At 33.3% G+C, this 17,432-nt stretch overlaps 1 protein-coding gene and 2 long non-coding RNA genes across 3 annotated transcripts; 1 reads left to right on the forward strand and 2 right to left on the reverse strand.

Moving 5' to 3' along the window:
• Window positions 1-504: 504 nt before the first annotated feature.
• On the reverse strand, window positions 505-2,772 carry LOC142166161 (uncharacterized). Its single transcript, XR_012696355.1, has 2 exons — window positions 1,800-2,772; window positions 505-851 (listed from the first exon to the last, which is right to left on the reverse strand). It is a non-coding gene; the product is annotated as an uncharacterized LOC142166161 (long non-coding RNA).
• A 3,072-nt stretch (window positions 2,773-5,844) lies between these two features.
• LOC107766545 (uncharacterized) lies at window positions 5,845-9,907 on the forward strand. Its single transcript, XM_016585339.2, has 5 exons — window positions 5,845-6,552; window positions 7,723-7,941; window positions 8,864-8,953; window positions 9,162-9,266; window positions 9,442-9,907. Exons 1-5 carry the CDS (start codon window positions 6,010-6,012, stop codon window positions 9,658-9,660), a joined length of 1,176 nt encoding a protein of 391 aa, XP_016440825.1. The 5' UTR covers window positions 5,845-6,009; the 3' UTR covers window positions 9,661-9,907.
• Window positions 9,908-10,498: 591 nt separating this feature from the next.
• Window positions 10,499-13,652, reverse strand: LOC107766550 (uncharacterized). Its single transcript, XR_001643736.2, has 3 exons — window positions 13,459-13,652; window positions 12,186-12,333; window positions 10,499-10,702 (listed from the first exon to the last, which is right to left on the reverse strand). It is a non-coding gene; the product is annotated as an uncharacterized LOC107766550 (long non-coding RNA).
• Between the last annotated feature and the right edge of the window lie 3,780 nt (window positions 13,653-17,432).

Here is a 17,432-nt window from a genome sequence, read left to right on the forward strand (position 1 = left end):
CCCCTTGATTTTTCGATATATCTAATTATTTATATTTTGTCACCCCTTGATGAAAATTCTAGCTCCACCACTGAATGGTCGTACTGCGATTCTGGTAATTGTGGATCGACTCTCTAACACTACTAGAAACACATGATTTTCCCACAGTAAAATCAGTGGGAAATTAGTGGGAAAATTGAGTTTTCACACCGCATTCCCACCGAAACAGATCACCCGAAAAAGGCCCGATGGGAAAAAACTTCCCAGAGAAGTAGTGGGAAGTTTCCCGCAGTTTTCCTAGCGAAGATTTAATAGGAAAAATAATAAAATTTCCCACAACAATCCGCGAGAAGTATTATTAGTAATTTTTATTATTTTAATATATTAGCGAGGGAAGTGATGGAAAAAATGTATGTAATAAAAACAAAAGTATGAACTTTTCCACCGATATCAGTGGGAATCATGCAAAATCTATAACTAAAAGGACGAACCTTCTCACGGATTCAGTGGGAAGTCTGAAAAATATTTTTGTGCATATGCTGCTTTTTATACTGCACCACCTACCAAACAAAAAATACAACCACCAACAACAAGCCTAAATACAATTAAATATTCACATACAAAATTCTGCATTTGTTCTGATCCATTTCATAAACATCCAACCAAAACAGAAATACAATAAACCAATAATGCAACTAAACACTCAAATAAAAAATTCAGCATTCAATCTTATCCAATTGAATGAACTCCTCCAACGATTATTTGAAATTCCGCAAGTCCATATAACTCTCCTGGGATGGTTGGATTGGCTTTGCTTGATCATCGGTTGGTTGGCTTTCAATGAACTCCTCCAATGATTGCTTGAAAGTATTCTGCAAAAAAGTTACAACTATTATATGAAAGGAAAAGCTTTCAGGCTTCATAAAGCTAAATCGAGTTCAAAATCTAATAATAATCCTCTAACCTTTGATTTTACATGAGTGAATATGATATTACCTTTGATTTTACAGGAGTGAAAGCTCCTTGGACAAGAATGGAGGATTTGCAAAGAAGAGAATGAGAGAGAATGAAAGTGAAAATGAAAAGAAAGAAGAAGGGATGTACTATAATAGGAAAGACATTTCCATTGATTCACTGGGAATATTTGTGGGAATTGTCTTATTAAATTTATTTTTTTTGTGAAATTCTTTTAACCTCGTGGGGTTTTTTGGACCAAAATTTAAATTTTGAATTTTCCACTATATTTGTGGGAACATTAAAATAATTTTTTATCTTTAGATTCCCACCGTTTCACTGGGAAGAGTTTAATAATTTTATGTAGTAATTTTTCTAATGTATTTCCCACTGATTCGGTGGGAAATAAATTGCACGTTTTTTTGCGCCAAATAATTCTCACCTATAGTCTGTGGGAACGTTTTAAAAAAAGGTAAAAGAAAACTCTTCCATTTTCCACTGCATCTGTGGGAACATTAAAATAATTATTTATCTTTAGATTCCCACCATTTCATTGAAAAAAGTTTAACAACTTTATATAGTAATTTTTCTAATGTATTTCTCACTGATTCGGTGGGAAATAAATTCCATTCCCACTGATTCAGTGGAAAACAAATTGCACTCGTTTTTGCGCCAAATAATTCCCACCTATAGTCTGTGGGAACATTTTAAAAAAAAAGGTAAAAGAAAACCCTTCCATTTCCCACTGAGTTTTTCTAAATTGCAGTGGGAACCGCCACTGATAATATATTTGTGAGAAATTTTCCTGGGAAATTTGCATTTTTCTAGTAGTATAAGTATGGCCACTTTGTTGCTCTGCCTCCTACCTTTTCTTCCTAAAAGGTTGCTGAATTCTTCATCCAAGAATATATCAGACTTGATGGGTTTCCTTCCAAGATCATCATCGACAAGGACCCTATTGTCTTATCTAATTTTGGAAAGAAATCAACAGACTCCATGGTACTCAATTAGCCAAAAGTTCAGTGTATCACCCTCAACCCGACGGCCAGACTGAAGCTCTAAACAAGTGTTTAGAAATGTATCTTCGCTGCTTCGCTACCGATACCCCTGATGCTTGGTCTAAACTACTTCCTTGAGCTGAATTTAGGTACAACACTTCCTTTTAAAACAGCTCCAAATTGACTCCTTTCGAGGTCGTGTATGGTAGACCTCCACCCTCTATTATCCGATTTGTTGCTGATTTCTCTAGTAATTCAGGTGTGGTGGAATCTTTTCACCAACGTGATGAGATGTTAGCCCTCCTCAAAGACAATCTCAAAGTAGCCCAAGATAGAATGAAGCACCTAGCTGACAAAGGTAGGTGCGATATTTCATTTGCAGTAGGTGATAAGGTGTACATAAGGTTGCGACCATATCGTCAACTCTCCATCTGACTTCAACGCTACAACAAGTTAAGCAGACGCTACTTTGGTCCATTCCAAATCATCCAACGAATCGGAGAAGTTGCTTATAAATTGGACATTCCTGCTTCATCAAGGATACACAACGTCTTTCATGTGTCTGTTCTACGCAAACATTGGTCAGCCTTCCCAATAAGTCACCCCAATTGACTTGTTAGACCACTCCTCTTCCAAGACTCTACATCCCAAGAGTATTTTGCAACATCGTGTAATTCCAAAGGCGGACATCAGGTTGATCAATGTTTAATTAGTTGGTCGGGATTGCCATCCTCTGAGGCTACTTGGGAAGACACTTCATCTATCCAGCGCAAGTTTCCTGAGATGAACCTTGGGGACAAGGTTCGACTTGAAGGGGATGACAATGTAATGAATCACACTGAAGGACAGACTGGGCAGAGACACAACAACAGGGTAGTGCGTCCACCAAAATACTTGGACAACTTTGTGGTCCCTACGAAGGACAATGCTGCACATTCGTTAGAGATAAGGCAACAGCATAGAAGGGCACATAAGGAGGAGTCTACTATATAAATGAGCAGGAGACTAGTATGTAGGGATTATGCAAAATGAGTCTTGTCTTTTATCTTTACTATAGGTTTTGTTAGTTGTGGAACCTCCCTTCTTTTGCTAGTTTTTTTTTCTTATTTCATTGTTGCTGCTAATACTCAAATCAGTAGTGGATCCATTGAATCTGTAATCCTTTGGTTTAGAGTAATATTAGTTCATACCATACTCACACCCCAAGTAGAGTCCGCGAGCCGTGTAATAAACGACCATTTTGCGTGGTTCAGGGGCATTTGAGTTAGGCTGGCTCCCGACAACGCCTTGACCCCTATCCAATTTTTGTGAGAATTCCCTCTTCGTAGTACCAAAAAATGATATTCTTGTAGAATCCGAGTTTGTTGCTCCAACTATTACCAAACTAATACCTATTATGTTAATTACTTCATGTGCTTATGTTGCGTATAATGTTAATACCGTAACAGATTAATTCCAACGAGTCTAAAACTAGTACTATTGGTAATCGTCTCTATAGCTTCTTCAATAAACACTGTTTTTTTAATCAAGTTTTGAATGATTTTCTAATCAGATCATTCCTGCATTTCGGATATGAAGTCTCCGTTGAATCTTCAGACAAAGGTGCTATTGAGATATTGGGAACTGGTTTCCTTTTGGTCTTAGTTCAGATAGTTCAAGTGCTTTACTTTATTAATTGAAGTATCTGATATATATTATCAGCTGGACTATAGTTTTTTAAATTTAGTACTTGCTGAGAACATTTCAATCTCTGTAATTATAAGCCCTCTACTTTGAGAAGTGATCTGACATCTTTGTTGATTGAAGTATTTAATACAATTTTTAGTTATTTTCGAACATTCTTGAACGCTCTGTAATCCAATTTATGTATTAAAAACTATAGTCGTAACTGTTATATCTATATGTTTGGTTTACTTAAATAATTAATAGTACTATTTTTCTCTCCTTTTTTTTTTTTGGTTCTTTTTTGTTTTATGTTCTGAAAGAGGCTAATATTATTGTGGTTTTGTAGAATTAAGATACTTCCGTTGCGAAATTAAGGTATTCTTTCTACAATTCCAAAACTAGCGTATGATTACAGGCTAAAAGAGTTTAAGTTCGTCTTTGTTTCTATCTTTCAAAACAAGCATATTTCATATAAAATAAAGGACTTGTAAGTTATTGTTATTAGATACACTTGAAGGAGATTAAGAATCTATCTATATCTTTCAATACTAATAAACTTTCGTATGGTCATGAAAGGAAAAAAAATGAATTTATGTGAGATTAAAAAAAAGGATAAATTTATCATGCAGATGCTAACAAATACTCTATATATTTTCTTCAAAATAAGCAACACAATTCTCCATACTCAAAGCTATTAAATCTTAATTAAAATAGAACAATTATTATCTGGGAGTAGGGGTGTACATGGACCGGATTGGTTCGGGTTTTATCAAAACCAAACCAATTATATCGATTTGGATTGGTTTGGTTTTGTCGGATTTTTCGGATTTTTTTTGTTATATGAATATAATTTCAATCTTGATTCATTAAAGTTATAGATAATGTTTTGATAAGTGAATATATGTTTACTAAAAATTTAAAAAAATAAAAATAAACATATGATCTATTAAAGTATTTTTAGGGGAGATTTTTTAATAACACATGATAGTTTATTTTCTTAGTCGTCTAACAATAATTTTTGGTTGATGCACGCTTTCAAGGTTAACCAAATTTAGTAATTAAACATAAAAATCAATATAACACCTAAATAATGATATGTTCTATGTAATTTTAGATTATCGGAATACCACTTCAAATTCGAAAAATATATAAGAAATCTTGAAATATAAATATGAAAGAACAAAGAGATGATTGACGCATTTCAATAACACTTAATAAGAAAGTGATATAATTATAAGAATGAATGCACTGTATATCAAATATTACACCCCAAGAGAAGATCTCAAATATTTCTCGACATCTTTTAAACAAAATTCTATATAAAATCTTAAGAATATATATAAAAATTTATATATTTATATGTTGGTTTGGTTCGAATTTTTTTACTCAATACCAAACCAAATCAAACCAAACCTAGTCAAAATTTTTAATCGGATTGGTTTGACTTATCGGTTTGGTACGATTTTCTGGTTCTGTTTGAACACCCCTATCCGGCAGTTAATTGTGAACTTCACTCGCTCAAAATAAAAAATATCGGTTCATTGAAATCCTTCCACCACCAAACTTATCACTTATTTGGACTACAAAGAAAAAAAGGAACCAAAACTAATTTCAATTAAATCCTTAAGACAGATTAAGGATGTATCATCTAATTTACAACTTATCATAAAAAGGTTGAGAAAATGCCAAGATAGATATCACGTAGCTTATTAGCCTCAATTTCTTCAACAAGAGAGGTCTTATGCTCATAGAGGTATATATACATCCCTTTCTTCAACAAGAAAGGTCCTCAATTATTAATTATTATACTTTTTTTTGTGTAGTTGAGGGTGCTTAGACAAATTTCGTACAAAACACTTGTTTCTTGTTTACGTTTATAGTAATTTTTTCGTATGAGGGGTCAATATGCATTTCGAACAAGGACGGTGTAATAGAACTCCATTTCCCATAAAGCTAACGTTGTAAGGGGTAAATTTAGGGGTTATTATCACTTTTAGCCCACGTCACAAACTATTTATATTCGATAGTCGAAAAATATATAAAATTTATATAGTTTTTGTATATAAAATATATAATGTATATAAATGTAAAAAATATACTTTTTTGACTATTATTTCGAAAGTGACCGTACAATGTCATTTTTTCTAAATTTAGTGAAAGTTTGAGGGGTTAGTATGTATTAATCCCAAAAAGTAATTATAATTAATTATCATCATGTGAAATCTCTTTAAGTGTAAACGCTCATGTAAGCCAAGTAGACAAAAGGGCAAAATTCTCGTGCTCAAAATTTTGAATTCAAGGCAGCGCCAAACTCTCTCTCTAATCATCTTCTTCTTCTTCTTCACCTCTTTCACACAGACACACACTCTCTGTCCTAAAATTCAAACATTAATCTCTCCAAAAAAAACCAACAATGTCTTCTATCAGACCATCGTCTCGCTATTCTAATAAAACTGGTTTTGATTCACAACGATCTTCCACTAAATCCGATCCTTCTTCTTCTACAGAACTCACACCAAAAACCCACAACAACAACGCTCTAATCAAAATCAAGAACGCTTCAAATGGTGTTACTCCAACTACTACCCACTATTCCAATTTCAGCTCCATGGTTAAGAAATTCGTTGAACACAAATCTACCTCTTCTAAATTGATTAAGCAGAAAAAGGGTGATTTGAAATTGGTTATACCTGCGGATTTTATAGCTGAAGATTTGAAGAAAACGGTAAAAAGAGGCAGTGGTTTGAGTGCTTTGCATAAGAAGTTGTTTAAAGGTACTTCTTCTTCTGCTACTGGTGTGAAGAAAGAAGAGAAGAAGGCGTTGACTGAGGTCAAAGGGAATACGAGGACATTGGGAATGGTGCTTAGAAGTGAGAGGGAGCTGTTGAGTATGAACAAGGAGCAAGAGGATCAGATTCTTGAGCTCAAGTTGATGCTTGAGGAGAAAAACCGAGAGGTACTTAATCTATTTGTATATCTGATTTTGCTGCCTACCGTCGCATTATCTTAATTTTTGGAGGCTAATTTTGATTTAAAAAGTTTATAAACAGCTTGGGATTGTTTAAAAGCTGTGTCTTTTTGAATTATGTTTGGTAAATTTTTGGGCAAGGTGCAAGCTTTTTGCCTATTTCTATCAAAGAGATTAGTTTCCCAAATGTGGATTTTCAGAATATTGGAGGTATAATTTGAAATCATAAAATGCCCCTTTTAGAAGTATTTGTGATGTGAAATTGGTAATCAATGTCTTTGGTGCTGGAGGTTTATAATCTTAAAAATGCTGGAATTTATCTTGTGCAAGGTGGCATTTTTATTGTTGTAAAATGTGGGATGATGTTACTTTTGATGGCACATTGGTTGATTATCAATTATTTGGAATTATTCCTGGATACTAACTGAATATACACGTATGTTATTTAAGTTGATGCTTGAAGAGAAAAAGAGAGAGGTGCTATAATTGTATATCATATAGTTTAATCTTGCATTCTATCATAGTTCTTGAAATTTGAACCTTTTTTTCTTCTGTAGCATAAATTTTTATAAGGGAAGTTTTCTATTTGCATCTTAATAATTGGAGGGTAACTTTGAATGAAATGTTTGACCAACAGCTTGTTCTTTAATTTGTTCAAAAGTGGCTGTTTTTAATTATTTGGGAGTACATTTTAGAGCAAGATGCAAAATTTTTGTCTATTTTATTCAAAAAGTTTATCTTTTGATATGTGGATTTTCAAGGATAGTAGAGGTGTAAATTTGTGCGGAAACTTCGCTTAGAAGATGACTCATTTGTTGTTGTAAAATGTGTCTGGTGTTGGTGGTTGATAATCGAAAAGAATAATGTAATTATCCTGTTGGAGATGCCACATTTGTTGTTGCAAATGTGGGTAATGATATTATTTTGTATGGCGTATTGGTTGTCTATCAATAAGTTGGTTATATGATTTTATTCTTCTTCTTTTTTGAATTTCCTTATTATGAGATTGGTGTTGGACCTTGAACAGAAAAAAGAATAATCCAAAGTTGTCTCCCTTTTTCCTCCCCGCAGTTTGCAGCATGAAGTAATTGAAGTAATTGAAGCTTTGAGCTTTTGTTAACTCTGCTTAATTTTCTGATTTGCTCATAATACTGATAGGTTGAGAAGCTTAAGGATTTGTGCTTAAAGCAAAGGGGAGAGATAAAGTCACTGAAAAGTGCCGTACTGTTCCCAGATGTTATGAATTCTCAACTTCAGGATCTTTTGGAGAAGCAGGGTTCAGAACTTATACAGGCAAAGCAGCTTATACCTAGTCTTCAAAGGCAGGTCACTTCTCTTACAGGCCAACTACAATGCCTAGCCGAAGATCTTGCTGAGGTAACAATATAAGTCATTATCGCGTGCTATCAGCTTTATATGAATCGTTTAGGACTCTTTGTTGGGATCTTTCTATTCTTTAAACCACAAAATTCCAATGTATGTTGTATTTAAAAAGTTTCACCATTACTTATGATAAACAAAAACTAGTTAAACTCAGTCAAGTTTTCTGTTAATATTATTAGCCTTACTAATCTTCAACATGAAATGCAAGTGCACCAAACTAGAGTTTGCGGTTGTACTTCAAAGATTCAAAATATCTACTGCCAAAGAGAATCTCCTTGATCGAACGATCCATGAACTCTTAAATATGTCTTAAAGCATATTGCAGAAGAGAAATGATTTTCTACCTCACTGATGAACCAAAAAGGCCCCGTGGCATGAAAAAATCAGTATTGTTTTTAGTTGCTGCTTGCTCCATCAGAAACTCAGTAGTTTAAATACTGGTCAAGATGAAAATACGGAAGAATCCTAAACGGATCTAGTTGATATAGTCTTTTTCAATATTTTCACTTTTGCAAGTTGAAAGTCAAACTCTCACTTCTATGTTTCTTACAAATGATTTGGAGGGAGCTATATGTTGGGATCTTGCATCACTTCGTTATCCGTATAACGTATGGGAATAAATTGTTTAACAGGGTTTCTTCTAGTGCTCTCTGTAAGATGAAAAAACAAAGGTAAGGAGTGCCATTAGCTTGCTCTTTGGTTTCTCATGTCATCAAGTAATATGTTTGTTCTGTAGTTTACCTTCTGATAGGCGCAAAAGACTCTTTTGTTTCTTTTAATTACGCTATTTGGTTGCTACCACAATTTTGAAAGGTCTGCTGGTTTGGTCCCCATGTGCTTTGGATGTAATAATGTATTAACTAAAAGACCAGCATTAGATTGTTTGAGAAAGTGTCTGATACTATAATTTTCACAGGTCAAAGCTGATAAATATGCTATAAGAGGGAGCTATGATTCCCTTGGTAGCCGTCCAGGATATGATCAAGAAGAAGCAGCTAATTCTCTGGTAAATTTCTAATTAATGTGCTAAATTTTCAAACACAACACAAAGTTTGTAGTGAACAAATTACATGATCTAACTTGGATAATATCCTTTTATGCAATAATTCTGCTCTAATTTATTATCCTTTCAAACGATATTTGACATGGATGTACATGTTTAGGCATTCGCTTCAGCCTTCAGGGGAGTAATTAGTTTTTTTGTTTCTATTTAGGAATTCAGCTCTGAGGATCAAACAATTCCCGGCAGTCCAGATGACATGTTTCTCAAGGATGTAAACCCCTGCTTAACACCTTATTACGCCAAGACAAAGTCCAAGGTGAGCGTCTCATTGGTGCATTCGTTTTGTAAAGATCGAAAGTTGTCAGTGATAGCCCTTCTTGTGGGGGCAATCCTGAATTTGCTATTGCTTTGAAATATCTTCTTGATGCATAGTGTTATGCTCTTATAAGTAAAGCGACTCGTGTTTCAGTGACTAACATGTTATGTTTTAGGAATTTGAGAACTTCAATTCTCCTGATACTAAAGATGTGGTAAAAAACAATATTCAAGTGTATCATGAGAATGGCTACAGTTCTTGTGCAAGGAAGTTGTCTAAAAGTTCAGACTGTCGCCAACATTCCAACACAAGCAACAAAACAACCCGTGCAGCTCGCAGATCTGATGAAAGCAAATGCACATATGGAAAGCAAGTCCACAGTAGGTTCTTCTGAGTTGTCCTCAATCCTGAAGATGTTTCTTGAGGAGCAGTAAACCTTAAGTCCAACAGCTCGGCTGAGAACAACATTCGTGGTGAATGCATAGTTGTTTCGAAATCAAATTCCTATTCCCTTCTCTCCTTTCCAATATACTATCGAAATCAATCTGCTTTTCAACATTCTTTTGAGATGTAGACCAAGTATCTGGTTCAGTATACATTTTGTTGGTATCTTATAAGATATGCTGGCCTAATTCCAATAGTCCATTGAATCTGAGTAGTCATGGTTATGTTTTACAAACTCTTGTGATGAACTGCGTGATTCGTTAATAAGATGATAATATCATATAATGCACATGTATTTCAAGAAAGATCAAGCTCATGAAATAATCATGGCGCGATAAGGATGCAATTTCAAGATTGTATTTCACTAAATCTGGGTAAGAATATCATATAAGTGATTCCACACTAATATATTTGTCTGTTTTGAATTCAGCCTTTTTTTTCCTTTTCTTCTACAATGGATATTAGGATATATGACCTCTCTTTTAAAATTTTCCCATGGGACTCAGTAGCTTGTGTAATGATGTAAATGAAAATTTCTTTTCTTGAGAGTTGAGACTAGTGAAAATACCGAGCATTTTAAACTTGATAGCCTAATACATTTTTTTTCCGTCAACAAGAGTAACAAGTACGTCTGGAGGTCCGAAATAATTTATTTCTATGTGTGTGTGCGAGCGTGCACTTTTCAAATTGTAACTGAGGTCCAAATTTAAATGGTTAAAATATTTTGGTTGGGCATTATCTAAAATAGATGCTATTTTAGGGGGGAAAATGAAACTTAAGAAAGAGTAGAGAGAAGGAAAAGAAATTTATAGGGTAGTAACCAAGTAAAAGAGAATTTTAATCACAAACTTATTCATAGTTTGGTTTATTATTAACTATTTATTCTAAAAAGATTTCTCCTGTGCTTAAAGTTTCGTCTTCTGGAGAAATTAAGAGCTTCCATATTCAGAGCGTCCCACCATTAATCGCCATCTTCACAACCTGGAAAACAACTGCACATCCAAAAAACAAAAAACAAAGATTTATTGCATCATTTTGGAAAAGGAAAAAATAAATAAATTTTGATTATACTAAAATAAAGAGGCACTTGCAGCATTTAAACAAAATCTACATCGGCTATTGACTGGTTCTGCTTGAGGTTTGTCAAATATAAGTATCAATTCTTCTATGAGTGAAACTATAGTGTACATTATCTGTTGTAGCGCGTAGTGTCGAATCTAAAAATTTTACTAAGGGAGTGTCAATATATATAAAAAAGTAAATACAAAAAAATAAATGAAGGGAGTCAATATATCATATATATATATATATACATAAAATCAGCTTTTAATCTAACTAAAATAGTGTAATTTTCCGGTGAAAGGGTGTCAATTGATACCCTTTAGCATAAGGTGGCTCCGCCATTGGTAGCACGTGGATGCCTTCGACTTGAACTTTGTACACATGCATAATTGAAGAAGCATGTATATACCAGTGTTTTAAAAGGCAGGGGCGTGAGGCGGGACGTTTTACTTGATATGGGGCGAGACGGGAGGCATAAGCTCCGTGGATCTTTAAAATTTTTAATTTATAAATTAATAAAATAATATAATAACACAAAAAATATAAAATATAAATTAAAAGTTAAAAATTAAAGAAATTCATAGAAAAAAAATATCTAGCATGATTCTTAAGTATAACTAATGCATACAAATCACGTATAACGTCTTAACTTTCAAATAATTAAAAACATACAATTTTTTAAAAAATGATCAAACTCCACATTTTACCTTTCTAAAAGTAAATAATCAATAAATTTTATTAGTACGATAATTAAAATATTACTCTTTCATGAATAAATACAAATTAGTTTAAGATATCAAGTTAATAAAAGTCTATAACTAGGAGAGACATATGAACTAAGACACGACCAATAACAAGTGAAGATATAAATTCATAATACTATGTCTCATTATTAGAGTTATGCTCAATCTTCATATTTCTATCGATGAATAGAACTTTTATCATTAATTTGTTAAAGAATTTTGAGGGTCAACGATATTAATTAGGAAATTCGACACGTGATTTGCATTAGAACAGTTAGACTACTAGCATTTAAATTAACACTGGTATATAGTACTAACATTTAAATTCATCATCATAGAAGCAGAGGCGGAGCTAGGGTGGCGAAAGGGGGTTTATCCGAACCCTTTTTGCTGAAAAATTACACAATATGTAAAAGGTCAAAATTATTTTTTATGCATAAATAATAGATGATGAATCTCCTTGGCATGTTTGTGTGTTTACCTTTTAATATTCCATATCCCTTGATAATATGCATAAATAGATATAGTGATATTCCACGCTAACTGATTTAAAATCTTGATTTCGTCTTTGGACTAAATATATATACAACTTATGATTATTTTTAATATCGGTTGACAAGCTTATTATATACAAGGAAAAAAAAGATTAAATAGGATTAGGGAAGCTTACAAGATCCAATGACCAAAACAGCAAAGAGAGCAAGAACAATGTGAGCTGGTTCCATTTTGTTCTTTCCTGTTAGAGGATTCAATCCTCTTCTTGTGATGTTCTTCTCAAACTTAGCTATTTTCCTCTCTGCAACTCTTTTTGATGTAGTCTGGCAAATTTCGAAAAAAAGAAAAACGAAAATCACTATTATTATTATTATTATTATTATTATTATTATTATTATTATTATTATTATTATCAATTTCTTTGAAAACATCAAAAGGAAAAAGAAGTCAAAAGAAAAGTAAATTATATTACCCAAAACTGAATATTAATTTTGTTCTATATTTTTTTATTTATAAATCGCAAAATGCTTCACATTTTTACCGTGTTTTTAAGAAATAATATCCACCTCCAGTATGTGTATAGAAACATAAATGCATTTATGACAAATAAAACAAAAACTAATAGACTTCGGAGAAAATATGGTCAACTTACGTTGTCGGGTTTTCAAAAGCTTCGATAAAAAAAAATCAAAGTATAAGGCCAAATCAAGTAATTTTATTTCTTTTTAACAAGAACAAGCAAAGCAATTAAGTTAGTGATAAGGATAATCAACATTAAATTTTGTTAACAACAAGAATAGATTAAAAAAAGGAAGTGAAAGGAAAAGAGAGTAATAACTACAAATCCATGGCTCTTATTGATTTTCTTATTAGGGCGGTGTTTGGGCGTTTGCAAGAATTTCTTTTTTAAAAAGGTGGTGTCGGGGTGCTGGCGTCTCCATTATTTCATCGTGTACTTACTATTTTTCAAATAGTTTGACGGCCAACGGTCAAATCATGATGAACCCTTTAAATAATACAAATAATTCACACAACTAAATTCAATTAATTTGAAATTGAGACGTAGTTAGTCCGATAGACTCCTATCATATTCCTCGAAGTTAAAAAACTTGCAACAAATAGGAGAATAGAATCAAACAAAAAATCCCATGGAAAAAAAATTCTTCCAAGCGCCAAACTTTGCAGTAATCTACGGTTTCAAATAGAGTATATATCGCCCCAAAAATGGAACTCAAGAGAAAAGTGCATTAAATAATTTTCAAAAGATAGAATCGCGAACATAATAATTTCTGGTTGATCATGTTGCTAAAAAGATACTTTTGAGAAAGAACAAGCACGAGTGAATAAACATACAAATCTATATGCTTGGATCAAAGAGGACATCAACATAGAGAAGGAGAAAAGGAAGAGAAAAAAAAAAACAAATAAAAAGAGAAGGATGTTTTTACCATTTTTTTGTGTGTCTGTTGCTTTGCTTCAATGGTGTCAAGTAGAATAAACGAAGAATTAACTTGGAGGCTGTCTGTGAAAAAGTTGTAAGAATCCGAGAAAACCTAAGACTTGTATGTGAAAAGAAAATTTCTTTTTTGTGCGTTATCTTTTTTAGAAATCAACCATTTCAAAAGAGGAAACACATTCAATGTTTTTCCACTCTAATTAATTTGGGTATTGCATTAATTGCTTCTTGCTTTAATAGCCAATTTAGCTTATATGACAGGTGTTAATTTTCTCTTCTTTTTTAACCCAAAAAAAAAAAAAACCAAATACAATGGGTAGAGATACAGGATACTGTCAGTATCAGTTAACAATGTTCATTCAATCATAACTAATATAAATATTTTCGCAAGATCTATGATGTACAATATATTATTATGGTGAGATTAATTAATCGTTTCTTCGAAAACATCACACAAAACTGAAACAATTTAATATCACTACCTAGTCCCATCTCGCGTTTCACGGAATTAAGCATCCATCTCGGAAAAATATATTTTCCCCTTAAAAACAAATAATTATAGTATGTCCTTTCTGTTAAATTTGACAAGATTAATGTGAACTAGTGTGAACATTTGAAGCCTCTTTTAGGAAGAAATTGGTAGATGCATTTTTCATGCATTTACATTGCATGATCACACTTAATATGATGTCATGCATGATATTATTAAGGTTTAAGGCCATTTCCCTTCTATAAATAGCAAAGATTTTGTTCATTTATATACATCTCTCACTTGCCTTCTTATCTCCTAGGGCATTTGAATCTTTTTTCTCTCTTGTAGTATTTCACTTGTATTTTTGGAGTGAAATAAAGTTTGAGTTATTGTGTCAGAGGACTAGACAAAAATCAAATTTTGCCGAACATCGTTAATTTCTGGTGTTCTTTTTATTATTGTCTCAATTACTATTTATTAGCTACCTTTAGATATAGTAATTGTGATTTAATCACTCTCTATATATTCAACTTCCACAACACTTTCATCTAGGTGCTTTAGATCCCATTTGTTCTTTTTTAATGGAGATCTAAATTTGAATTATTTTTCGTTTCACGTGAGAAAGAGAGTTTAGAGTGTCAACCCTCCATATAAGGCAATCTTCTGATAGAGAAAACGAGGCAGAGGACAATCGATTATGTGCCAGAAGATGCGATGATATTGCAAAGGCAGGAATGAGTTCTTAACGTTCGGATAAGATACTCGACCGACTAAAAAGGAGAAAGGGAGATGACTCTAGTTGTTGAGTACACTGAAGAAGGTAATAGATCTGACTTCTAGCTGTAGCAGATATATCTCAATCACATATGCTAGAGCGCTTTCTCTTGATTCTATTCTTTGCTCTAAGGAATGCCCTGTTTAATTTGAATCATCTCGTTTACTTTTAGAGTCAATTATTCAAATCTTAAAAAAAAGGTCTTTAGATTATTAAGAGACTATTTCAATTAAAGAATGGATATCAATTAGTACCACCATCAGCCAACCCCAACAACCATCACAATTATCCACTGCTATCAACTAGTGCCACCATAACAATTACCATCACTACCAACTATCACTACTAACCACCATTTTACATTATTTTTAATGGATATATAATATTTTGATTAATTTATTGAATAACATATCTTCTTAAATATTTTAATATAAATAGATTCTAAACATTCAGATATTCACAAAACAAACAATCCTAAGCATTCAGTATTCAAAAACAAAAATATCATATTGACATCTTAATCATTAAAAGAAGAAACAAATGGCTGCTTCTTCACTCATAACTAGGGATGGCAAACGGGCGAGTCGGTTCGGTTATGAGACGAGTCAAAAATGAATAATGTAAAAATGGATAAATTATCCGACTCGACCCATATTTAATACGGATAAAAAATGAGTTAAATATTCATATTATCTATGGCTTCTTGAATATGATCACTTTTGGAAGAATTCCTAGTCTCCCAAACTTGAGGAACTCCCAATTTGAGGTTTTACAAATATAAAAATTAAACCCATTAGTTATCTATTTTCTAAATGGATAATATGATTCTTATCCATTCTTGACCGGAGTGATTTGGTTTTGATGATTGACAAAGGAACACATGCATGAACCAGGTCCATGGACAATATACACAGGTGACAGATAGAATCAAGCAAAAGGCATGCACGTGAAAGGGATAAGTATAAGTGATTATTTTTGATAATCCCTGAACGAAAAGGTTGCATATTTGATAAAGAGCAAGACTCCTTACTTGAAGAGAACTATATCCAAGATAATAGAAGAGTTAGAAGTAGAAGTTGACTAGAATTCTTCCACCATGAAAGAGTAAAGCATTAAAACTCTAGTTAATCCTTATTTTACTAACTCTATAAATATCAGTTGTATTATCTTCTACATGTGATCCACACATAGTGAAGTTAAGCATGAATTGAGAGCAAAATAGCAAGGCATTTTGTGAGCAATTCCTGTGAGATTTAAGAGTGATCCTGAAGCTACACGAACCACATTGAAGAACCAGCTCCATAAAGAGTTTTATGTGTCTTTCATTATTTGTAGTTCAAAGTGTAGTAGGCATTTTGAGTTGTACCTTTTAGCTTTCGTAGAAGTAAATTATACTTGGTACATGAGTTGCATTATTCACGTTAGAGTTAACTTGAAGTAGTCGCAATAGCCTGTGGCGTGTTGCTACAAGGGTTAGAGTTAATCCTTAGGTTTGCAAGAACTTGTAAACTCGAGTTGTTTTGTTCAAGTTTGAGCTAACTTGAAGCAGTCGTAATAGCCTGTGGCTGGTTTAAGGGTGGCATGTGGATCGGGCCCAGTCCTAAGTGGGCTTCGTGGGCCGGTCCTAAGTGGGCCTGGTCCCAACTTAAACGGACCTAAGTGGGCCTGGGCTTCGCAGGTTTTTTGTTGGAACCGGCCCGGGACCGGGCCCACGAACTAATAGTCCCGGATTAAGTGGGCCGGTCCCGGGCCTAAGTGGGCCCAACATATACTTTCTATTTTTTAAATTTTTATTTATAGAAGTTAGAGGAAAAAAATGATAATAAAAATATATAAGGCAATTCCTTGTAAATTATATTATAGAATTGTGACCTAAAAGTTTTAATTCAAATATTAAGATAAAAATATTGTAAAGAGATATTCAAAGCAATGCGTTATAATTTTATTATAGCATTAAAAAAATATGGCAATATCTTTCTTAGTCTTCCTCCCCCTATGGAATGAGCACAACAAGGTGCTAATACCACCATTGAGAAGAAAAAGAAACTAATCAAGATGTGCCAAAATACAAGTTACATATTAATTTTTGTTCATACAAGTTACATGGTATCTCTTACAAATTTCATAAATCTTTCAAGGTCCGGAGGAATTTCTGTTGGTGGTGGCGGAAAAGAAGCTTGGTCATCACCGCTTCCGGGCGAAGCAGCATCCTCCGTAAGTTAAGCTAGCATTTCCTCGTAAGTTTCGTCTACTTATGGTTGTGATTCAACAAGTCCAAAAATTCTTCTTTCCGAACGGATCCAATCTCTGAAAAGTATTTTTTTTCCAAGATCTCCCTCATAGACGCACAATAATCACTGAGTTGAAGTCTTGCTTGACTGAAAGTGCTCTCCGATGCCACTGTTAAAACTTGAATAGTTAAAATATCTCGGGCCATCCTTGAAAGAATCGGAAAGTATTTTTCTTTGTCCTTCCACCATTCAAAAATATTAAAGAAGCCGTCGGGATTCACTTCCTTAATTCCCTGTGATAAATAAACTTCAAGCTCATTTAGTTGTGAAAAATCACTAGTACTAGAACCTTGAGAACCCCTGAACCCCATCCAAGCACTAAGTGCTCTTACTCCCGCAGTTCTTTTAGATGATTGAGAACTAGAAGAAGAAGGAGTTGGAACATTTGGCCTAGCATGATCTACTGCAACTTGATAAGCATTATAAAT

The sequence above is a fragment of the Nicotiana tabacum genome, chromosome 11 (assembly GCF_000715075.1).
Source record: "Nicotiana tabacum cultivar K326 chromosome 11, ASM71507v2, whole genome shotgun sequence".
NCBI lineage: Eukaryota > Viridiplantae > Streptophyta > Magnoliopsida > Solanales > Solanaceae > Nicotiana > Nicotiana tabacum.

Excerpts from the sequence above, each read along its gene's own strand:
- LOC107766545 (XM_016585339.2), top strand. The coding sequence starts at position 6,010 with ATGTCTTCTATCAGACCATCGTCTCGCTATTCTAATAAAACTGGTTTT. Across the intron at positions 7,942-8,863 it reads TAGCCGAAGATCTTGCTGAG|GTCAAAGCTGATAAATATGC; the intron begins GTAACAATATAA and ends TAATTTTCACAG. Across the intron at positions 9,267-9,441 it reads ACGCCAAGACAAAGTCCAAG|GAATTTGAGAACTTCAATTC; the intron begins GTGAGCGTCTCA and ends GTTATGTTTTAG.